The sequence below is a fragment of the Bidens hawaiensis genome, unplaced genomic scaffold (assembly GCF_021521415.1).
Source record: "Bidens hawaiensis isolate Kalapana, Puna unplaced genomic scaffold, B.hawaiensis_p1.1 tig00060888_1, whole genome shotgun sequence".
Taxonomy (NCBI): Eukaryota; Viridiplantae; Streptophyta; class Magnoliopsida; order Asterales; family Asteraceae; genus Bidens; species Bidens hawaiensis.
In genome coordinates this window covers 42,111-66,970 of record NW_027500952.1, presented here as the reverse complement: position 1 = coordinate 66,970, position 24,860 = coordinate 42,111, and the positions used below count along the sequence as shown (strand labels likewise).

The following is a 24,860-nucleotide window of genomic DNA, read 5'->3' as shown; positions in this document are numbered from 1 at the left end:
ATCAATTGGTGACCCTACCTTATCAAGTTCTCAATAATACATTTGAAAACAAACAAAGAATTGAAAATGTGGTTGGGACGTTTACATAAAATAAATTATATGTATATATGTATCATGTATGCATAAATGTATGTATCATGCATGTATCATGTATGTATGTATCATGTATGTATGCATGTATGTATAAAGTTAAATGATGGATAAAAACGAAGCACATATAGAGGATTAATGAGGGCATCAGTGGCACGGGTCCTGAAATTTTTAAGTGGGCCAAAACGATCAACCTAGAACGGCCAAGTCAAACTAAAACGGGTCAAACCAAAATGGGTCAGGTCAAAAGAAATTACATTAAATGAACCACGTATCACCAAAGCACAATAAACAAAATACATATTACAATTGACAAAAACCTTTGCATAATTGTCACAACTCAAAGCTCTTATGTACAAATAAAAAAATTAGAGTTAAATAGTGTAGAATTATAAAAAAGAAATGATACTCTGAACACTATCATATTTTGGTCTAATTTTTATAACGGTTCAGTTAAACTAACAAAATAAATCTAAGCTTTTTGTGAAAGAAAAAGTAAACTTGCGTTTGAAAAGTTGGCTCAGAAAGTCAGGTTTGGAGCACTAAAAAACTACGGATAGAGCACTTGTGATATCTGAACCTAATACATTAGAAGTTTATAGAAGAAAATACGAACTTTAAGGGGTGTCTACGCTCCCTCAGTCTCACCATTGAATCTGTCCCTAAAGTAAAGGGTATGGTTTCTCTCACTTGGGGGATTATGAGGTGTCAGTAGCTAGAAACAGGTTTCACAAAAATGCTTATATATATATTCACACCAACTTATTGGTTGAATAGGTAGTGGTACCAATGTGGGTGTCGTTTTCGGCTTTTATCTTTGCATGCACTAGTAGTATTACTTTTAAGATTCAAATGACAATTGTGAGTCTGGGGATGACCAAAAGAAATTAGCCTAAAAGCTAGTATTCACCTTTTATTGCTATTTTCTACAAAATAATATTGGTTAACTAGATTCAAATTTTAATAAGTTATTGATTATACGATGCTATTAATGTTAACTATTTTAAAATGAAGTATTACTATTTAAGATTTTTATAGAACCAATTATAAAATAAAATACGTCCACCCATAAGTTAAATAAGATGCTTGTTTAGCAGCTCCAACTCCAACTCTGTCTTTCGGGTTTGGCAATGGCGATTGCTTGCCATTAAAGGAGACGTCTTAAAGGCCGTACGCTTGTTTATGTTTCTCCATATTTTCAAACGGAGCTTGGACGGATGGTGATGAAGCCTCTCTCACACAACCTCAAAGAATATATAACACACACGTGACAAAAAGTATTTGTTATAAGATGTGTATGTAAATATAAATTTGTAGCTTATTTGTTGTGTTTATGAACATCTCAATTCTCAAATACCTATAATCATATAATCATAGGATATAAGCTTATTCTATACATTCTTAGAAAACTGGCCAATTTCGATCTTCTGAATTGCCTATTTTGATTGCAATTGGCTGGTTTTTTCAGTTATAATAATAATAATAATGCCAATTTCGATCTTCCAGATATATTGATTGCAATTGGCCAGTTTTTTAGTTATAAAATAATAGCAGCAGCAACAATAATAGTAATAGTCTAAATTTAAGGACTGTGCTGGCCTAACATACAATAAAGTCGTCTGTTTCATAATAATAACAACAACAATAATAAATAATAATAAAATTATAATTGTCCCGTATACATATTAATATAATATAAGAAGTCGTGATTCACATTAGCCAATAAATGTCTTCGACCTCACATTACCTTTCCTTAACCTTTCACACACTACTCTTTTCCTACAAAATCATATCCTAATTAACAATCTGATCATTAATTCTATGTGTTTATTTCAATGGGATCTAAGTTTTCCACAGCTAACAACTACGTGTCCCCGAGCAGCGAACAACAGCTTGGTCTTGGGGCCATACCTGAGAACTGTCTGGCTTTGGTTCTCGCTCACTTAGACCCACCCGATATATGCAACTTGGCAAGAACCAATAGATCTTTTCACCGTGCATCATCAGCTGATTTTATATGGGAACCGAAACTGCCAGACAATTATTGGATGCTTGTCGAGAAACTGATAGCTTATAAAGGGAGTGATGAGTGTTTAGGAAAGAAAGATATCTATGCTGGATTGTGTCGTCCGGTTCGGTTTTCAGGTGGTAGAAAGGTAAGATTTTTTCTTTTACTACAAGAAAACTCGTTTGATACGACGAAGCTTTTACTGACGACACCATGTTGTTTGTATAAGCTCTATAGCGATGACATGTTACCGGCATAGCATGTATGAGAATTTCACAAACTCCTGTCTCGATAGATGTCTTGCGATTGTTTTGATCAAAAATTTTCAAAGCTTGACCGTTCATGGTCAAAACAATAGTCTGGATATTGGCTAAACTGCTGTTTTGACTAATAATTTTCAATGTTTAACTAATCTAAGGTCAGAACAACCGTATGGATATTGTCAAACGGCCATTCTGACCAATCATTTTCAAAGTTTGTCGTTTTTTGGTCAAAACGGCTGTCTGATTATTTTCTGGACGGTCGTCTAATAGTGTGAAATCAAATGGGGGTGGTGTAGTTATAACATGACCTACTTCCCAATTCTTTACCTTTACTGACGAATTGTCATCAGTTTTCAAAGCTTGGCCGTCCATGGTCGAAATAATAGTCTGGATAGCTAAGCCGCCATTTTGACTCCTCTAAGGTCAGAACGAACATCCGGATATTGTTCAAATGGCCATTCTTACTAGTATTTTCAAAGTTTGTCGTTTCTTGGTCAAAACGACCGTCTGATTATTACGGACGATCGTTTGATGGGGCGAAATCAAATGAGGTGTTGTAGTTGGAACATGACCTACTTCCCAATTCTTTACCTTTACCGACGACATGTCATCAGTACACTTAAGCGTTAAGTTTGAAAATGACGGGAAATCCTATGCCGACAACATTTGGCAACTTGTAGTCCTAGAGGGTCTGGGGTCGACGTATCAGACAAAAAATGTTGTGGCGTCTCTCACTCGCACACACAAAAGACGAGAAAAACACAAAAACATCGACACGATTAATGGAGGTTGATCATGTTGCAGGAAGTGTGGATGGATAAAGAAAACGGAGGTATTTGCATGTTGGTTTCTTGGAAGGGGATGAAGATCACAGGCATTGATGATCGTAGATATTGGAGTTACATTCCCACCCTTCAATCAAGGTTATTATTTATTATATTCATCCTATCTTATGATCAAATTTTCTGTCACAAAGATTATGAAAAATAACGTGGAATCCACTGCTTTACTCAAATGACTCACAAAACTTATAGTTTGTTCATATACTTCATCTAACCGAAAGGTTATAGACAAACCGAAAGGTTTAATGTTGATATAAAAAACTATTTATATATCCTATGAACCAAGACAGTTTTAAATAATAGGGATGGTTATATATTAAGAAAGAAACTCATAAAGGCTAGCCAAAATTAACATAATTTTAATAAAGTTATGTATAACTCCTCTAAACGGATCACCCATCGGGTCGGGCTTAATCTTGAATAAGATGTTCCGCATAAAAAAAAAACCTAGTATTTGTGAGGATTTCAAACATGGTCAAGTTATTCTACAAATATGGACAAAAATAAGAATGCTGAGAAGGATTTTTGCTACAAAAAAAAAACCCTCAAAGAAATGACGGGGGAAATATTTTAGTTTTTTAAAAAATTTTCGGTTTTTATTTATATTTTGAGTTTTTGTTTTTTTATTATTATTATATTTAAAAAAAAAATTTAAGATTTTTTTGTATTATCACAAATTCTTTTCACATTTCTTATTTTTTATCCTTTATATTATAACTTTTCCTGATAATTATTGTTTAGAAAACACTCAGCATAGTTTTCTATAATGAGTTTTAAAGATGCTCATAATATTTTCTAGCTTAAGAAATTATCTATGTGTATATTTGATTATTATCATGAATAAAGGATATCATGATATTGGGATATTTGTGAGATTAATTGTGGTTTATATTTTTTTTGTTTAATTTTTTATGTTACGTCCATGATCATCACTTCATCATTAGTCAAAACATAAATTTATAGGACCAATTAACGAGTGTATTTAATCAAATATTTATGGCATTTGTACGTTATCTTATGTACATTCAACATCAATAGCTATCTTAATCATGCTTAAGCAACAATTTGTAATTACCCATTACTTTGCAAATGTACTCAATCAATAGCTATCTAATGTACATTCAATATCAATATTAATAAAATTATTAATATTGTTTCATTTAATTTGAAAAATTATTAGTTTATTACTTTGCGATTTATAAAATAGTAAAACACCCATTAATATATGAATGAATCTTTTTAGAAGTCAAAAAATGAATCTTCTAAATTAATTTATACACTATTTTTTTCTATTAATTTATACCTATGTGTTATTAAACAAAACTAGATTCTTTTACAACGTTGTCAACATTTGTCTAAAGTATTTCATGATTAACTTGTAGATTTCACACGATTGCGTATCTTCACCAGATATGGTGGTTAGAAGTCGAAGGAGACTTGGAGTTTAAATTTCCAGCCGGAAGATATAGCCTTTACTTTCGACTTAAACTCGGGAGACCATCTGACAACCAATACTCGAATACAACGTTTCAACAAGTCCATGGGTGGAACATTAAGCCTGTTCGGTTTCAGTTTTCTGTATCCAACGGTGAGCATGCAACATCTCAACATTTTCTAAACGAGCAAGGGGAATGGTTGCGGTATCATGTTGGTGATTTTGTCATCCAAGATTCGTATAAACCGACAAAAATCAACTTCTCGATGATGCAAATCGACTGTACTCATCAGAAAGGTGGGTTGGCCTTAGATTCGGTGTTTATATGCAGCCATAAAAGATGATTATGAAATATTATTATATATGCTTGTAAGGATTGATTTTGTAAGTTGTTGAATATATTAAAGGGATATTGGATTTTGTCATTTTACAAATCCAAATTTGACCTATTAGCTGATATTAATTTCAACTTAAAAAATTCCCTGCATTAGTCTTAACTTTAACTCTATTGGCCTCCACTAAGCCTTTTGTTAACGGGAACTAACGCGGTTAGTTTTAGAGCAAAATATATCATTTCTCCAAGTTGAGGAAGACGAATGAAAAATATAATTTAACTTCAGAACTCACCACCACGGCCGTCCCGCCGTGGCCATCACCACTGCCGCCACCAACGCGACCGCCGCTTAGAGGTGTACAAAACTGGTTTTAAACCCAAACCGAACCGGTTTATAAACCGAATCGGTTTGGTCAACGGCTGGTCAAAAAAACCAGCTTGACTCAAACCGGTTCGGTGTATAAACCGGTTTAGAAGAAAGATAGGCCAGCTTGGACGCCTAGTCACGTCGGTTCGGTCCAATTATAAACCGGTTTTCCTCAAACCGGTTTGGTTTTAAAATCGGTTTAGTAGATTTTAAGGGGAACCGGTCATTGAATTGACGGTTTGGGTGAAACTGGTTTTAAACCCAAACCAGTTCGGTTCAGTTTGCTTAAAACCGCTCCCAAACCGATTTTTTTTTACACATCTACCGCCGCTGCCGACATCGCCACCACCTATATTAAAAGTTGATTTTAAGTAATGCACACAAAGGTCCCTTAAAATTAAGGCTGAACACATGAAGGTTTACTGACGAAGGCCCAATATAAAAGAGCCTATTAATATGGGCCTATGAATATACTAAAACCCAAAATTCAGGCGAAACATTATACTAATTCCTATTAGGTGGATTAAAAAAACCACTTTCTTAAATTAAATAAACATGTATTCCTATCTTATTTTAAGATTTTTCATACTGATTTGATATATACAGCATGATGCTTTCATCATGTTTCAACATTTTTTTTGTTGCATAAAGTTGCATTAATGACATCCACACTAAACCATATCAAAAAGTAAGCAAAAAAGATACTTTAGAAATCTAAAGAATATTAACCTTTCTTTTAGAATGGCGACTTTTAACCGAGTTCACGTTAGCTTCAGAGTTTGGCTTGCGTATTCCTCTGGGAAATCATACAACCGACTGTCACTTGACAATCGCTGTGCCACTACAAGAACAAAACTCTCTGATGTAACACACGATAGTACTAAATCCCAAATGAGCTCGGGATTTGAATTGACAAACTCACAAGGCATAGCTCAAATGACTTATTGTCATAAATAAAACACTTTTAAAAACAAGGATAAACATTTTGTCACGTATTATTCAATCGTTTTTAAATGAATTTATTCAACTACTTTTGTTGACATTTAAAAGTGAGAAAAGAAAAGGACATGAATTAAATGGAATAAAGAAGGAATATTATGAAATAGAAAATGATAGTAAGCATTATCATTATCACCATTCACCAACCTCATGAAAATAGTCAATCTGTTGTTTAACTGTCAATTCTATGATTTCCTTTATCATATCTTTTTGACAAGTTTTTAATATTATAAGGCTATAGGCATAATAAGTAGTTTATTACAAGCTCATAAACATATTACTTCAAAATCTAGTTTAGTTAAGTAAATTTATCCTTAGATGTATGCACATTGGTAAAAATATAAACCAACGAGCATTTGGCCCAATGGTGTTTCCCTTTTTTAATAAAGGTTAAGAATTTAAATTATGCATTTAACAAGTTATGTATATTTATAATTAGATTTAGACGTTAAAAAAATCATCGTATCATATCTTTATATCACACCTGTTAATAACAAAGTTTCTTTAAATGTCCTATTAAAGTCATTCAACCTTCACTTAGTAGTTCAATCTTGTAAAATATGATCATAAATGTTAATTTTAAAAAAAATAAGATAATTGATTTAAATGGAACGCATATGAAATCCTAAATACTATTTACTGTTTAGTTTTATTTTAACATTTAACTGAACTAGTGACTAGCGAGTGATAAAAATTAACTTATAAATAATTATTTTTTTTAATAACACAGGCCCCCGACAGTCAGACACACCATGAAACATCCTTCTGTCCGAAGAACAAAATGTGGTGATCCGAATCATCCACCCACAAGCGAAACTAACAACTCGGAAAATCATCTATAGCTCAACTTGAACGGATTGTTACATACGAGACTCGAAACCCACAACTTTTCATAAGAAAAGTTACGGAATTACCGTCAAAACTTGGTTGTTATTAGTTGGGTTTGATATAATAGGAAGTATGGTTTTTGTAGGAAGAATAAGAAATATACTTGTTTATTAATTTTGAACATGGATGGTTGAGATTAGTTTATGGATGAAATAATTATTATTTAAGGGGGATATCATAATAGGGATAACACATTTGTTGACCCCCCCCAAGACAAATGTCAATTCCCTCATCATTTTAAAACGTCTATAAATTTTTTATACAACATTCAAAAATAATAATAAAAATAAAATCACCATAATAACGAGTGTTTTTTAATCTTTTATATGAGTACCTTGCGATATAAATAAAAAAATGAGTTTTTTACAAATTATATTTTATCAAATTGTGTTATATAATTGTGTTTTTCATCGTGTTTTTCCATTGTGTTTTCTCCTGCGACTTTCCGGCCAAAATTCTCAACGACTTTTCCACCCAAAAAAATCCTGATGAATTTTCCGGCGAATATTCTCGCCGACTTACAGTTAAAATTCCCGGCCGGCGAAATTCCGGCAACTTTTCCAGCAAGGTGTGGCGATGGGTAGTGGAGTGGTGGTGGTTATAGGAGATGAGTGAATATATAAGAGCATTCCCAATCCATTCTTCATCTTTATATCTATAATTACACTAAAAACACCGTCTTTTTACTCTCATTTTCAATTAAATAATGTATTTTATTATTTCATTCACTCACAACCACTTCCAAAAAATATTAAAAAATTATAGAGTGAACAATATGTTTCTCTAAATTTAACCATAAATAATAATATTTTCTCTCAACCACTTTTAACCATCTTTAATAAATGAAGAGCCTCCTCGCATAATTTAAAGAATGGATTTGAAATGTCCTAAGTGAGTTTTTAATATTAAATTAAGTGAACTTTTAATTAAAATAGTGGAACAAAATACCTTTCACCTAGACTTCATACAAAAATGGAACTTTTTATTTAACTCGAACTCTTTAACTAACTTTTCATTTTATTTTATTTTCGAAACACAGTTTCATAGTGATATTCTTTTAATTTCGAGAAAAATAAAAAAAAGAAAGACAGTTTGGATGAGATCGAAAGAATTGGTAATTTTGGCTTCACTCCTCCTCCGATCATTATCATCACCAACACCAACAAACGCTAACGCTGTTTTGATCCGGTAATGCTTTCATTTCATTTCATTACCTTTTGTTATTAATATTATATCAATCTACCAATTTCCTTATAATTAATTCAAATTCTATCTTTACTTTATGCTTCTTGTTTTGTTTTCTTCTATATTTTTTTTCCAGATTTGTGTGCATTGGAACTCATAGTTACCGTCTAGCATATTAGGTTAGGTACATCTAAGGTGTAAGCGAGCCGTGCCCGAGCTTGTTTTGACTTTTGATTTACAAGACCTCGGATTGTGAGTTGTTTTTTCTGGCTCCGGCTTGGCTCGTTTACTAATCTAATAATTTATATATGTTTTAGATTACTTTTTTCCTTTTTTTATTTTATTATTTTTTTAGCTACTAATTTAGTAATATTACATTTTTATTTTAACAATTCTAGTTTATATTATAATAAAAGGATCCAATTATAATAGAGAAGCAGGTAGTTTGTGATTCGTTTTTTCTAGCTCCGGCTTGCTCGTTTACTAATCTAATAATTTATGTATGTTTTAGATTATTTTTATTTTTTTTAGCTACTAATTTAGTGATATACATTTTTATTTTAACAATTCTAGTTTATATTATAATAAAAGGATCCAATTACAATAGAGAGGCAGGGGCACCCCTTTTGAATGGCAAAACTGAAAACCGATCCTACTGAAAACAAATTTATCGTTCTTTGGCGTAGTTGAGTTACTGTGTACGACCCGCTGAACTCTTTTTATGTACATCGAGAAAAACCTTAAACGAGGCTAAGCTCGGTTGTGTAGGGGTGTGTGCAGTACCTTAAATGAGCCAAAAGCCAGCTCAAGCTCAGCTGTGTAGCGTGAAATTAATACATAGAAGTCTAAAAGAGGTAAAAATACACAAGGCTCAGCTGTGCTTGTTGAGCCTAAACGAGCTTCCCATGCAAGGCTCGAGTTCAGACTTGATAAAAAAAGAGCTTTATTTGAGACTTGAGCTCAAGCTTTTTTTATCCGGAGCTTGAGTAGCTCACAAGCGGCTCGGCTCGGCTCATTTGCACCCCTAGGTATATTTGACTTATGCACAACTCTAATCTACACAAGCTCGTGTAGTACCTTAAACGAGCCAAAGCTTTGCTATGCCTTGTGAAATTAATATGTAGAAGTCCAAAAGAGGTCAAACTTAAAAATACCAAAGGCTCGTGAAGGCACAACGAGCCTAAAACAAGCTTCCCATCACAAGGCTCGAGCTTGGACTTCATAAAAAAAACGAGCTTTATTTGAGGGCTCAGCTCAAGCTTTTTTTATTGATTTGAGCTCAAGTAGCTCGTGAACAGCTCGGCTCTATATTTGACTTCTGCACGACTCTACGCATATGGAAATCCTTAATATTAATTTAAAGCTTTGTGCAGAATTAATACTAGAGTTGTAATTAATGGAAGATTGTTGTGATTTCATACAATGGCTTGGAGCTGATTTGTCCATAAAGATATTAATGTGCTTGGACAATCCAACTGATCTCGTTCGCGCTGGTGCGGTTTCAAGCTCTTGGCGTCAGTTTGGTGAGTAGTTTACGGCTATTATTTAAGTACATTTTGATGTTATATGTGGTTGATTAATCGATTGTAAGTTTGTAACACGGTGATGTTGTTGATGCAGTCATCATGAATGGACTTTCAAAGCAGCTTTGCATAAGAATGTTTCCAGAAGTAGCAAATATTGCTAACGTTATAGAACTTAATGATGAAATCGAGCCGCTGCAAAATAGGTATGAAACTCCTACGGGACGGTTGTGTTTTGAACGAGAAAACCGAGTATTTGCGTTTTTAGCTAGAGGGTTAACATCTTTTATGAGAAAAGATTGCATGTTAGAGGCGGTTGTTGCGTCAAGCACAGATAATTACCCTCAAGAAGGCATCCATAACACGTTAGAACCAGGTGATCGGGTTGACCAGAGGGCTTGTTACTGGTCAAGTCAAGGCGCAGTTGACCCGACGGTTCCTGAAACTTTAGCATATAAGCTGACTTCAAACCTGTGTGTGATTACTGAAATCCACATTCACCCGTTTCAAGGTTAAAGTCGTAATTTGTCTGTAGTCAAAATGTCGAATATCTATAGTTATTGTACTAACAAAAGATTTGTTGTCTGGCAGCATATTTCCAATTTGGTTTTCCGATTTACTCTGCGAAAGCGGTGCGGTTTCGCTTGGGTCATCTGAAGCCGGCTTATGAATTTGAAACTGAAATAAAAGACAAGCCTTTGTCTGCTTTGAGGTTTATTAGCGAGAACGTTGTGTGGACATATACATCTCCATCGTTTCCGATGGCACAGGTGAGTTTAATACGAGTATATGGCCCGTTTAAAAAATTACCCACTGACCCGCCCATTTTAACACCTCTAATCATGACAGGAAAGCCGTCTGCAAAAGTTTAAACTGCCAGAACCGGCTCTGTGCATCGGAGGGTACTTGCAGATAGAGTTATTGGGTAGAGTTCAGAAACAAGAAATGGATGCAAAATACTACATATGGTAGGTTTTTTTATAATTTTGTCACCCTCTTGAAATCGAAATTTTTTAAATCTTGATAAGTCGATCGGTTTTCTGTGATTTGATGCAGTGTGTGTCATGTACGAGCTGTGGGACGACCACTTTCGCCTGCATTTGATGTGGATATTACTGATCCTAGTGGAAAATGTACCTTAAAACACTACCCTGATGCAGAGTATTGCTGTTCGCCGACAAAATCTGAAGGTGAATCAAGTGGCAGTCCGTCCCGTTTCCGTTCGTTTACCGCGAGTATAAGAGGATGGGAGCAAATGATTCGCAACACATTACTTGGTGGTGGAGCGGTGGTTGGTCATGATGATGATTCAGATGAGGATGACATTGTTGGCATGGTATAAAGTATTAACAATAAACCATAAACATACATGTAGTAGCAAATAACAAAGTTCTCTTTTGTTCTATATCGCGTTGCTAATAATCGAGCTCGATTTTTCTTATTATGTATTTCTCTGTTATGTTTTGTCAAAACTGTATGGATTTTCAAACTCATAATTGCATAACATAAAGTCATAAAAGTCATAAACCCGCATAACCATATAGCATCAACTACGTCCATATCTCAGCATTCTAAAAAGGAAAGAAAATCCAACTATACAAACCAAAGTTCTCATGTTCACGGGTCAGTCAGGTCAGATCGGGTCAAGCTTTCCACCCAAAGCCGAACCCGTCTTCAGATTCATTGTTAAAAAACTCACTGGCTATATCCTGAAAAACGTCCGATACATGAGGCAGATCGTCTGCACACGAGTCGCTGTGTGAACCCGAGCCCGCTTTAAAACTGTTGCTTCTTGTGGGACCACCTCCGCCTCTGCCGCGTCCGACGCCACTTTGCCCTGAGAAAGACGGTTTTGCCCCTCCATCGCTCATACCCTTGAGTGCTTGCTGAATGATGTGGTTTTGAGCCACCTGGCCACCACCTTGAGAGGATGACTGTTGAAATATACCACTCGGGAACCGCTGATATCCGGCCGGGATATTGTTGCTGTTAATCTGCAAAGGCTGACCTAGAATTGGAGATCGGTTCTGAACAGAGTTCATGGAGTTCTGTCTCATAAGGGAATTCTGGTAATTTGAATGCGCCATAGCTCCTCGGCTGCTGCCCAGTTGAAAATTATTGTTCATCGAGCTGTTAACTCCCAGCTGTAATCTAACAAGGCCACCGAAGGCATTTCTGTCATTTGGTATGCCCCGACTACCCGACGACATCTGTTCCATCCCCTGCATCCTTTGCATTTGCGATTTGCCTACACTCGTCTTTCTGGGAAACCTTTTCAAAGCCTCTGTAAAACATAATGAAACGGTTCATTTTCGCATACAAAATAACGGTTTGAAAATTGAAACTTTGAATACAAGATATAATGTTATGAATCATTACCAATGGGGCCAATTTTAGTTTCTTGAGTGAAATCCATCAAGTCTTTCATGCTATTAACAACTTCAGCAATCTAGCACAAGTAATTGGATAAAAGAAAACAATATGAAATATTGAAATATGCCCAAGGTACAAACTAAATAAGTAACTGACTTATATTTAATATTTTTTACCTGTAAGGACCTCACGTATCTTTTAGTAAATCCCAAGTCGTTTATCGACTGCAACTCCAAGCTCCTGGCTAGCTGCCTGCCAGCTGTCATGAGCCTGAATGCCAAGAAACAACCAGCCATAAAATTAATATTAGAATGTCACCAAACCGACAGCATTGAATTAACAGCCAACACTCACATATTACTGCTTGTCTGCAAATCTTGCTGAGAAACGCCACCAGATCCACTTTCAACAATAGTAGACTGCAGTTTCTGAGCAACTTCTAAGAACTGATTCACCTGAAATACACAAAAACCTGCTTTGTTAACATGCAAAAAGTGGTTGTTTTGATATATACTTATGTTTAAAAAATATAATATTTACCTGAGGAGCCACGAGTCTACGAGGAAGAAGCTCCTCGTGGCAGCGTGAACAGAATTCCCAACTTAGTATCTAAAATTGTTTCAAGGTGTTAGATTCAATTTCCAAATCAGTTATTATATCAGATTAAGATATACACTGATCAACCTTCAAATCAGGAGCGAAAACAACTTTAAGCCGACCCTCATGAACCACACGAAGTTGCTCATAAACACTTTCTTGAACCGCTTTACCATACTCTAACACCATGATTCCAGAAGAAAATCTATATTCCCGAGGTAAATCTAGAAACCATAGCTCATCAATCACACCACTACCAAACTTAATTTCATTAAGCCTAGGTATTACTTCAAAGGCCGCCTCTATCAAAATACACCAAAATAACAAAAGAGATTATTAATTATTACATATCATAACCACATCTATAATTCAAAAACTTTGAATAAAATTTGGCATAAGTTGCATACCGAATCCTCTTCCAGATTTTGACCCACAGATGCTACACTGCCATAAATCCTAAAGAGGTAACAAAGAAAAACTCACAACATGATTTTGTTAACCAATTGAATGTTATATTATTGTTGTATTCAGAAGGCACTTACTGTAGTTGCAGGAGGAAATGCACCTAACGGGTGATGCCCGACATTATTATGTACAGACAAGCACCATCTTTGTTTAGCACGTGGAGAATAATATTCCGCCACAAACTTCCGCCAATAAGTAATATCCTAAAACCAAAGGTTACACTGCATTCAAAAACATAATTAACAAAAAAATAATGAACAACGAGTTAATTCCTTGATAATCGACTCACAGCTGGACGTTGACTCTGATGATATAAGTATTGCATCAGTCTACGTGAACACACACCACCATCAAACGGTCGGTTGACTGCAGATGCAGGTTGTTGACCATTTTGCCTAGATTGCAATTGTTGAAGCAAAAGGGCCTGCTGCGGAGGCGGTAAAGACTGATACAAAGCTTGAAGCTGATTGTTAGAGCTTTGTAACTGCAACTGTCTGAAAGTTTGTTGTTGCATGATATCCTCTTGTTTGTTATCAACTCGAGGCTTCTTTTGCAAATGGTATGCATTTGCATTATCATGATCTGGAACGAAGGGCCCATGAAACATTGAACTTGGCCCGAGCCTTGGGTTAGGTAATGATGTGGCGGTTGAATCTCCTTGATGAAGACCACCCTGTTGACTGGATGGCCCGTCTATGACAGTTGACCCGGAGATGCTGATATTATTAGAATTAAATGATAATGGTGATCCTGGAAACCGTACATAAGATTCTGTGTTCATACTTGCACCTTGTTTGAATGAGCCCGAGTTAGCATTTGTAACCAATGAACCCAGCCCGGAACTACCATTTGCCAAGTCACCAGAAACAGGAACCATGTTCGGGTACATGTTTTGAGGAACTACATTTGGATTCACATAAGGGCTTAACTGTGAGTTTCTTAAAGTTAGAGATTGTTCATCTTCTTCAAAGAAGATTCCAGAACTTGGTGAAGAATGCACCATCCTTCTTTTCACTTATCCACAAATTATAATACAAACAATTAGAATAATAAAATTGTAATTTTAAATGAAAGATTAATATAAAAACAAGAGTACAAGGCGCACCCAAAATCTTTCCAATATCACTAATTTCGCTTATATTTAGTGCTGTAAACGAACCAAACCGATCCGGACAAGACCTTGCGCATGCTCGTTCGTTAAGCTTTTATCGAAGAAACAAACGGTTCACAAACACCTAACCGAACAAAATTTCTTCACGCGTTCATTCATAAAATGAACTTGTTCGTGAATGGTTGACGAACACAAACGAACCAACACAAATGAAATTATTTGATTTTGGTAACCGATAAGGCAATAATGATAATGGCCAGTGTCAACGGTTTGGTCCGGATACCAAGTTTGTGTTGGTGCTTTTTAACATTCATACGCACATGTTAATATGCATATATAATACTCGCATACTTTTTTGTCTTATAACTTATAAGTAATTATTTCGCTTAAATCTATATAATAAGATTAAAAAAGTCATTAAAAATATTTTTCAGAAAAAACATTAATGAGCAAACAAACATTAACGAGCATAAGCCGCCATTAACGTTACTGAACGTTCACAGACACAACTGAACAGACACGGCCTGTGGTCATGTTCATGTTCGTTCATTTAGCTAATTGAATGAAATTATGTGTTCATGCTCGCTTATTTATTAAACAAACTAACATAAATGAACTTCCTGCCGAACGAACGCATATGTTAATTTACATGTAAATTAATCACGTAACCGGTAACACTCGTATATATTTTTTTTTATTTAATAAAGTTTCTTAAATCTATATAATAAGATTAGAAAAGTCATTAAAAAAAACCTCAATGAACAAACAAACAAACATTAGCAAACACCTTATCAAAACTTCACAAACACATTTGAGGCGCAAACACATTTGAGGCTGTTCACGAGTCGAGCCAGGGTGGTTTCAAGCTCGAAATTAAATGAGGCAACTTAGCTAGGCTCTAGCTTGATTTTGAAGTTAAAAGAGCTTAAGATCGAGCCAACGAGCCGAGCCTGGCTCGATTTTGGCTCAGTTACAAAAATGATCCAAATCAGCTCATGATGTTTCAAATCAACTTTTTAATTTTTATAGCTAATTTTATTCGAGCTTTTATCGAGCGAGCCACGAGCCTCGAGCTTTTTGAACAACCCTATTTGAACCAGCATGGCCTCTGTTCGTGTTCGTTAATTTATTAAACGAACGAACTTCCCGCCGAACAGTCCGCCAAGCATTTCGGTTCGCTTACAGCCATTTACATCATTAATAAAAAAAACTGCAACTAAACATGAACCAGAGCGGCAGTTACAACAAAATCCCTAAATTAGAAACCCTAATTTATCGATAGCGTGCTGACAAAGAAAACACAGACATGAAGTAACTTATGCTTAATAATTAATATTTAATACCCTAAATAACCGCCTAATAACACGTAATCACAAACAAAACACGATATTCATCATCAGTAGTCATAAACTCATAATTGATTAATTTCCACAACCAATTTCATCACATTTTATTATTATTTAAAAAGTCCGTACAATTGCATCAAAAATGAGAAAATTAAAATTAAAAACCCTAAAACTCGAAAACGTATACAGATTCAAGGTTAAATAAATAAGTGATTAATTGAAGCAGTTGATAATGATAAGCTTACGTTATACGGACGAGTGAAGAAGCATCACCGGCGAATTGAATAGAATTTGATCGGAAAATGAAAATATCGGAAAGAGGGTTTATATACCTGGCGGGATGAGTGACCGGCTAGTGGCGGTTTGTAACACCTATGTGATTGGCTATAGGAGGTTGTCCAGTGGTATAGTTTAATTAAAACAAGTTGGATGTTTTGGTGTTGCAGCGGCACCAACTTTATTCTCAGATGAATTTTGACGTCTCTGTTGGTTTATCTGTCAAAATCCTCTCTTTGTAGTTGATTTAAGCCGAGGTATTGTGGTTGAAACTTAGGCGTAATCGGTTTGATTCGTTACGGTACTCAAAGTTAAAAGTGAAAAAATGTAGTAATTAAGAAATGTAAAAAAATGCAATAGAAGAAAATGCACAAGGCCATAAACTATAGTCTCGCATTTGAAAAATGGTTAAATGTTTGAAAAATGCCTTTTTTTATATATAAAAAATGTAGTAACTTAAATGCTTCAAGAGCTTGCACACCAAGTTAAAAAAGTTGTATATCTCATGAGCAGTGAATATGTGAGTGGGAAATCTTTTGGTTCTTAATATATATATATATATATATAATATGTGTGTGTGTTAAAATTCCTACAGACTCTAATGAAATTTTGGTACCGATCATCTTCCGACCCCTGTGAAACTTTTTCTGGGCTTGTTACTATCTGAGTCTCCATTAAAAAACTATGATTTCCTATCACTACACACGGTTGTCCGGAGGTATAATACGGTTGCTATGATAAGGGTCACACTTTTTTAAATTAAATAATATGTGTTTTAGTTTAAGGAAAATAAGTAAAGAAATGATACCAAACATGCTAAAGTTAAAATCATTAGGACTAATGACATGAGGATTGATACTCATTGGTTGGTTATAAGTCAACTATATAAACTTCAATTTCTTTTAAAATAATATTAACTTTTTTTATGTTTGGTAATTGTGAAGTATACATGTTGTTAACTTATACATCAAAGAGTTGGTCAACTGTAACAACTTAGTACCGAAGGATTTCATAGTGTCGACGGTTATTGTGGATGGTAACTAAATGCTACCAAACTGTTTTTATTGACAAATGACTAATCTTTCGTAATGTTGTGATATACTCCATCTATAAGGGCGCTCGGGACACCTTTGGGTATCCCATTGGATTTGTTTTGGGTTCTCGGCAACACCACCACCATCCGACCAATTATGTTTGGTGATTTGATTTTCATTTTCGGTTTCCACAACCAAATGATGATTTCCAAAACAGAAGAGTGTCGTGTGTGTGAAAAGCATTCGGGTACTTAGGGTATTTTTGAAAAACCACCCCAAACCAATTTGGTTCATTTGGGTAATTATGAGTTGTCTCCATTTGGTAGTTGCGTTCTTGTGTTTCAACAGGTTATGAACTTAAGAGCATGCTCCTAGTACCCAAGACGAAAGTCTTAACTTTATTTATGGTATGAACTGCTATAAAGAAAAATATAAATACTCATTCTTGTTTCTCTTTGAATATTCAGTTAAATATTTTGACAGTATTAAACTACGTTAATATGACAGGTATTCATACACGACCAGGGAGGTATCTAAGCTAATCCAAATTACAGAAACGAAACTAAAAATATTAAGATGATATAAATTTAATTATTAGATTAAATAAGAACATTTTAATCAAATAGACACCCGAGTGAAAACAAAAAAAATGTAATAAGGTATAAAAATATAACATAGATGTTATGTACGAATTTTAAAATACTTTAAAATTATATAAAAACGGATGACTGTTCTCCTATGCTTTTATCAGTTTATGTTTTGACTCTTAACGTAGAAATCGTCGAGCTTCTTCATCAATCATCATCCATTGGGCCTATGGGCCTATACAAAAATATTAGACTTCATGGGCCATCAGTGTTTGCTGTTTTACTAGCCTCGGTGGGCCTATACAAAATATTACATCCACTGATCCACCCATAAAAAGCCCCAAAATCTAAAATTTAAAATAGCCCACATTAATCCGGCCCTTCTTTATTCTGCAAAATGTTTTGGTCGTCCACTGGCCCATCATCAAGCACTCAAACCCGGGGTTCTTCGGTTCAAGTTTTAGTTACCTCGGCTCAGTTTTCTTGACTTGAAAATTCTTTTCAGTCAAACCGAAGCCTTAATATTTAATGACGAATATTCATCTGTTTGGATTACAAGTTCTCCACGGTTTTGTAATGGCCTAATGGGTTAATTATTAAATATATTTAACCATGCTAAGCAGAAAATTGTTCATTAGATTGTAACTAAGACACTACATGAGCATTATAAGAGTCGATCCAAAACACGACATGAACATGATTTGATATTTTGATTAAGTTGTTCTAACCCAAACACAACATAACACAAAACAAATATACGAATGGGATTCGAGCTCATCTATTCAACCCCATCTACCTATAACAATATTGAAACAGTAGTTGACATAACCCATATAAGTATTTAATGAGAAAAATTGCTAAAAGAAACATGTAAACAATCTGGTGCATTGTATGATTGCAGTACATTCAAATGAATCTATAAGCAAAAGACAAAGTTTAAACTGTTTTTTACTTTACTTTGTTATAAATTATATTACTGGTGGAATTCTCTTATTTAAATATATTTTCATAATACCAACTTTTGACACATATTAAATAGTTGTGGGTCCCACAAAGGACAGGTGAAATTGAGACATCTAAAATCTAAATCTAAGTAGTTCGACTTCTAGACAAATTCTATGTATTTGAATCCGACGGTCAGCAATTGTTTTCATAGTCACACGACCTCTTACCTTTTTTGACCTTAACAACTTTCAAACAATATGATTGGTTCTGCGTCTAACCTACTTACAATTAAGAGTTTTAAACTACCATACTCGGAGATAGTTAGCCGAAAATATTAATGTAGCGTTTGGTATACAGTAATAACAGGGGAAATGGAATGATTTATTACGTGAGAATGAAAATAGTGGTGTTTGTTTGCTCAATGGAATGGAATCATTCATTACACATAGAATCTCATTCCATCAAAACCATTCCTTCTCACCCCCCCCTTCTTTTTTTTCATTCCATTCCTCCTTCACCTTACTTTCTCAACAACAACACCACTTAACAACAACCACCACCACCACTACCATCTCCACCTCCATCATCTCCGCCTTACCATCAACGCCACCGCCGCCGCCACCATCATTGTTGTAACCACTGCAACCATTGTCACCGTCTCCGTCTGGCCATCGCCGCCACGACCACTGTCGCTGCCTGACCACCACCACTTAATCGCCACCACCGTTGACGCCATCCTACTATCGCCATCACTATCAATGCTACCATCGCTTGACCATCGCCACCACCACAACCATCGGCCATGTCGCCTGACCGCCACCACCGTCGCCATTGTATTTTTTTTATTTATTTTGGAAAAAAATATTATTTTAAGATATGAGTGCTTTTATTATTTTTAATTCATTCCTCCAATCTTTTTGGATACCAAACAACATAAAGTAATAATTCATTTCATTCCTATAGGTTAACCAAATAAGATAAATGAATGGTAATGATCCATTTCATTCTCTTGTCCATTCCATTCCTTCTCCCATTCCATTCCCTCTTCATTCCATTACCTCCAACCAAACATACCCTAAGAAACGAATATTATTTTATTTTTGTTTTAGCTATTTTAGTATTTAAAGATATACCATTTGATTTATATTGATATTTATATTTACATATTTTGTTTTAAATATTAGTAAAATTATGATATTTAGTATTTTTATAATTTTCTAAAAGTTTGTCATGTCTGATTACTATCCACTTAGGCCTAGTATTCACAACTCCATAGTTGACTAACCTGACAACGTCTTGCGGCTTGTGCAACCATGTCAATTTGTAATAAAATAAACACTCATATATGAAAAGGAAATTAGACATGTGGCTCTTGGCATTACGGTCAAATGACATGGGGGTAATGATTAAGACCAAATTTCAGGTTTGAAACCAGACTCAATAGAGTTTTTCAACAGTTATAAATTTCCTTTTTGATAGTGTTTTATTCTTCCTTCTTGATGGTGTTTTATTCGTAGGAGATTCAGGTGGTTCCAAACATTGTTTAAAAGAATTAGACTTGTAACATTATTAAAATATAAAAAAGAACAATAGCTTTAATAATTTGGATATCATATCAGTAAAGTATGATTGGTTTACAAATTGATTAAATAATAGTTAAGTATTAAAAAAAATAAAAATAAAAGGACTATAATTTGGTTATTAAATTTTGGCATTGAAGTTTGAAGTGTCGGTACATCATCTTTTTAACAAAAACTGAAAAACATGAAAAAGTCGGTCGGTTTGTTGCAAGTTTTTGCCTTAAAGATTCCGTTAACGCAATACTGTCGGTGGCACATTTCGATGACGTACAATAAAATAATAAAATTAAAAAAAATTGCTTAAAAATACATTTTATTGATTTGAATTCAACCATTTTTGTTTTGGATTTTAGATTAGTTGTTTTATTATTTAAAGTTTACTTCAACATTTTTACACAAATTCCCATTTACTTCTTTTATTTATTTATATTTATCTAGTAGCTTTACATATACCTTAATATGTTATACCATAAAGTTACAAACTCTTGCCTTCGACGGGAAGACGATGTTGCAACCAACCTTACACTGGTCATCACGCTACATTATAATGATTAGACGTTTCTTGTTATTGAAATAACGAGCTATTAACTTCACACAAGTCTTCCAAATGTGCGGGTCCTAGGGTTGTTGGACCAAGTCGAGTTCTATGGAATGAAGGGTAGAAGTGCTATACGAAATGAACCATAGGAATATTGTACAAAATGAAAAGTCTAATGAAGTCAAGTCATAGTTTGTGACGTTAAGAAAAAACTTAAATTTCAAGCACAAATTTCAAGCACTTACGGCCTGTTTGGTTAGAGGATTTTAAAGGATTTTAAAGGAATTGGAATTCGAATTCCATTGTTTGGTCTGTTTGGTTGGGTATTTAAAGGAATTGGAATTGGAATTGGAATTGGAATTAGTTTCCATCTAAATTCATCATTTAATGGAATTTAGATTCCTTCCATATATCAAAGGATTTTAAGGTATTTCAAAGGAATGTTCACAATTTACTCAAATAACCCTAGCAAGTAGTAACCAAAGTCACCTGCATAGTCACCAACTACCACCACCATTTTTTCCAGCCACTAACATTTTATTCCGGCACCACCATTTTTTCCGGCCAACACCAACGAAATTCCGGCGAGATCTGAATCATGTTTTTCCGACCCGGAAACAACGGCTAATTAGTGCGTTTTCCGGCCAGATATAAACGTACGTTTTCCGGTAAGATCTAAACCCGCATTTTCCGGCCATGTTTAAGTCAACGCAACCCTTTTTTTCAACAGTTTTGATTGCTAGCGGTGGTCGGAGATGGTGGTTGACAGTGCTGACCGAAGGTGGTGAGTAACAAAGGAGCAGTGACCGGCGGTGGTGGCTGGCAGCTTCAAAGAAAAAGGAAGAAGTCTGATAATTTTACAAATGGGTAGGGTTAGTTATATTTGATAATTTGGAAGGGTAATTTTGTCTTTTTATGTGTTTTTCAATTCCAATTCCTTTTAACAAATGTATAACCAAACAAGATATGGATTTGTAATGGAATTCATAAATTCCAATTCAAATTCCATTTCCCATACAAATTCCAATTCCAATTCCAATAAAGTTCACGAACCAAACGCACCCTTAGGTTTTACTAATTCCAATGTATATTAATTAATGACAATATCAATAGATGATTACCAACAAATTTGACAATTTCAAATGCATTTCTTGAATTACTATCACATATAAGCAAATAAATACCTAATTTCAATTATTTTATGTTCACTGAAAAAGTGAAAATAGATAATGTTTCTTTCTCCAAAGTATAAGATGAGTTGAGGTAGCAAACTAACAATTAAGTCTGATGTCATAATATGTTGGAAGTTTTTGGGTATATGTGTGTGTTAAATATAGAAAGTGGTAAAACATGAGGAGTAGTTTATAAGGTTTAGCATTTACTGCTTCATTGAAACTTTATGATGTGTTTTACCACAAGTCTACCCGTGCGCAGGGGGGTGGGGGTGGGGGGGTGCAAATTTGGGTTTCTGGAACAGAATTTCTTCGTACTCGTCCCGCGGACACGAATGCAACTCCGAAAACCCGGGCCAGCGTGAGGATTTTGGGCAAGTGATCCGGCAGTTCGCTGCTGCTTCGAATCGGAGTACCTTGAGAACAGGCCACGAATCTTTTTAAGGAAATTGTGTCAAACACAAACCTGATTCATTTTTTATCGTTTTCAAATACTAACAAGGTGGTCTTTCTTAGATGCTTCTATAAATAATCATATATCTTTTTTTGTTGGTTCAATCCCATTTTTTTAATCATGTGTTCGTGAGACGTACTTTCTATGAGAAAATAATAATATTATTTTTTAAGTCTATAAGAAAAGCAATTGATGTTTAATTGATTGAAACATTATAATTACAAGATAATATAAAAAAGCTGAGAAATTGGATTGAGTAGGTAGGCAGGTAAGTTGTAGTTTAATAAAAGAGCAATAATTTGGAGTAGGGAGAAGAGTTGGAGAGGCATAGTTAACTACCACACCTACTTTAGGCATTTTGTTTATTTATGTTTCTAACACACCCTTACAATGGACCGAAAGTAAGAAATCATCTCTAGGTACCATAATTTTTAGATCGAGTTAGGATGGCTATCCCAATTTAAATTTAAGGATACAACAGTAAAGAAAGCAGATGTGCGAGAACAAGAAGCATGATTGAATAACGCGGGAGAGCGAAAGCACAATCGGGGCAGGATAGAAATAGATTATCAAATGCTATTATTAACTACCCTCTCCCTAATCTAGGAGCCTTCCCTATATTATCTTCAAAAAATACAACACTATTATTTCCTCTGTAAAAACACGTATTAACTCAATAAAAATGGTCAAATAAATCAAAAGGTATTTAATATGTCTTTCAGGTTACATAAAATCAAACAAGTTCGTATGCTATATATCAAAAGTAAGTTAATTTAGTGGTTTCAAACTCGGTTAAAAAAATGTTAATTTAAGTAATTGCTTATAAAACTTAAAAACCAATATACATTACCCGACGCAAAATATATCATCAATCTGAAAGAAATACAACTAAAACATTCCAGTAATAACTAAATAATTTACTGAAAACATATTATTTCTAAAGCCTAAAGCCAATATTATTAACATTAAAAACATTCATTTAAATCATCATTCTCTTTATAGTATTCATTATAATTATAATGTTGTACGAGGTGATCAATATCGCAAGTGGGAAACCAAAATAAATGACTAAATACACATATAATTTTAGTCTTCATTTCCATACTCATAAATATATGATTTCCTTTACAGATAAAATCAAAATCATGTTTTAAAAAGGATCTAACTACAATAAAGACAAATGTAAGTGGCCAACAAGCTGCGTAACCACTCCCTTTTGAATGATAAAACGATCTAATAAAAACAAAGTTATGGTTCCTCGGCGTCAACGAGCAACTGTGTGCAATCCGCTAAACTCTTTTCATGGGCGCAACTCTTTTCAAGAAACCAATATATATTAATATATATACCATCCTAAGTTTCTAATTAGCTTTGCAACTTTTTTTCTCAAATTTTTTATATCGACTTTACTCATGCTCAACCCAACCGAATGCCCAGATAAACAAAAGAGAGTTTTTCGGGTTTGCAACATACAATACAACCTTGCAAAATCTCTAACTTCCATAAAATCTACCCTTACTTCATAGTTACTTGATTTGTGTAAATTTATATACCGAGGCAAATAAAAACAGTTGAAAACACTTATATTATTTTTCAAACACTACCCTATTATAAAAACACCATCGACCTAAATGAGTCGACATATACAAACTTTGTCATGATCAACCGAGCCACCATTGCGTAAATCTCTAAAAATAATCTCTCCAATAGCAATATCTATACCCTCCATAACAATAACAAGCACTCATTTTTTATAAATATTTTTCAAATCACCCATTTAAATAACATTTTTTTTCTAACAATACCTATTTGAAAAAAAAAACTAATATTTTTTATAACATTAAAAACATTAATTTCATTTACAAAATTACAAGTCTATTTATAGTATTCATTATAATTTCAAGTGGGAAAGCAAAATAATCTCTCCAACGGCAATATCTACACCCTCTATAACAATAAAATACACCCATTTTTAATAAATATTTTTCCAAATCACCAATTTAAATATCTTTTTTTCTAACAATAACTATTTGGAAAAAAAACTAATATTTTTCATAACATTAAAAACATTCATTTTATTTACAAGCCTATTTATAGCATCCTTTATAATTTCTAGTGGGAAAGCAAAATAATAGTCAAACCGTGGTAAATACACACGTAATTTTATTCCAAATTTCCTTATTATAAATAAATCTTTATATTTGAACATTAGGATATTTATATATTTATATACTATTCTTATTCTTATCTCTTTGTCTCACTTCTCATGTTCTGTTTGCCGACCAAACATATTAAACTCTCTCTCTCTTCTTCTTTCTCTCTCTAGAAAATTCATTTATATTTATTATTTTACCACTTTCTTATTTTTCTAATTGCATGATTCTTTCCTTCATATCATAGACTAAATATTTGCAGGTTTAATATTGTTTTTTCCTACTTTAGATCTCA

General features: G+C 34.1%; 3 protein-coding genes across 3 annotated transcripts; 2 read left to right on the top strand and 1 right to left on the bottom strand.

The window, feature by feature from the left end:
• The first annotated feature begins 1,925 nt into the window (after positions 1-1,925).
• Positions 1,926-5,039, top strand: LOC143603149 (F-box protein PP2-A11-like). The gene is made up of 3 exons (XM_077080043.1): positions 1,926-2,246; positions 3,166-3,284; positions 4,586-5,039. The coding sequence occupies exons 1-3, from the start codon at positions 1,926-1,928 to the stop codon at positions 4,980-4,982; spliced, it is 837 nt and encodes a 278-aa protein (XP_076936158.1). The 3' UTR covers positions 4,983-5,039.
• A 4,740-nt stretch (positions 5,040-9,779) lies between these two features.
• On the top strand, positions 9,780-11,285 carry LOC143603147 (F-box protein At4g00755-like). The gene is made up of 5 exons (XM_077080042.1): positions 9,780-9,934; positions 10,032-10,445; positions 10,526-10,704; positions 10,784-10,902; positions 10,991-11,285. Exons 1-5 carry the CDS (start codon positions 9,808-9,810, stop codon positions 11,274-11,276), a joined length of 1,125 nt encoding a protein of 374 aa, XP_076936157.1. The 5' UTR covers positions 9,780-9,807; the 3' UTR covers positions 11,277-11,285.
• Positions 11,286-11,538: 253 nt separating this feature from the next.
• Positions 11,539-16,096, bottom strand: LOC143603145 (putative transcriptional regulator SLK2). The gene is made up of 10 exons (XM_077080040.1): positions 16,072-16,096; positions 13,659-14,383; positions 13,447-13,572; positions 13,312-13,360; positions 12,992-13,206; positions 12,848-12,916; positions 12,662-12,762; positions 12,484-12,577; positions 12,314-12,383; positions 11,539-12,218 (listed from the first exon to the last, which is right to left on the bottom strand). The coding sequence occupies exons 2-10, from the start codon at positions 14,370-14,372 to the stop codon at positions 11,578-11,580; spliced, it is 2,079 nt and encodes a 692-aa protein (XP_076936155.1). The 5' UTR covers positions 14,373-14,383; positions 16,072-16,096; the 3' UTR covers positions 11,539-11,577.
• Positions 16,097-24,860: the final 8,764 nt, after the last annotated feature.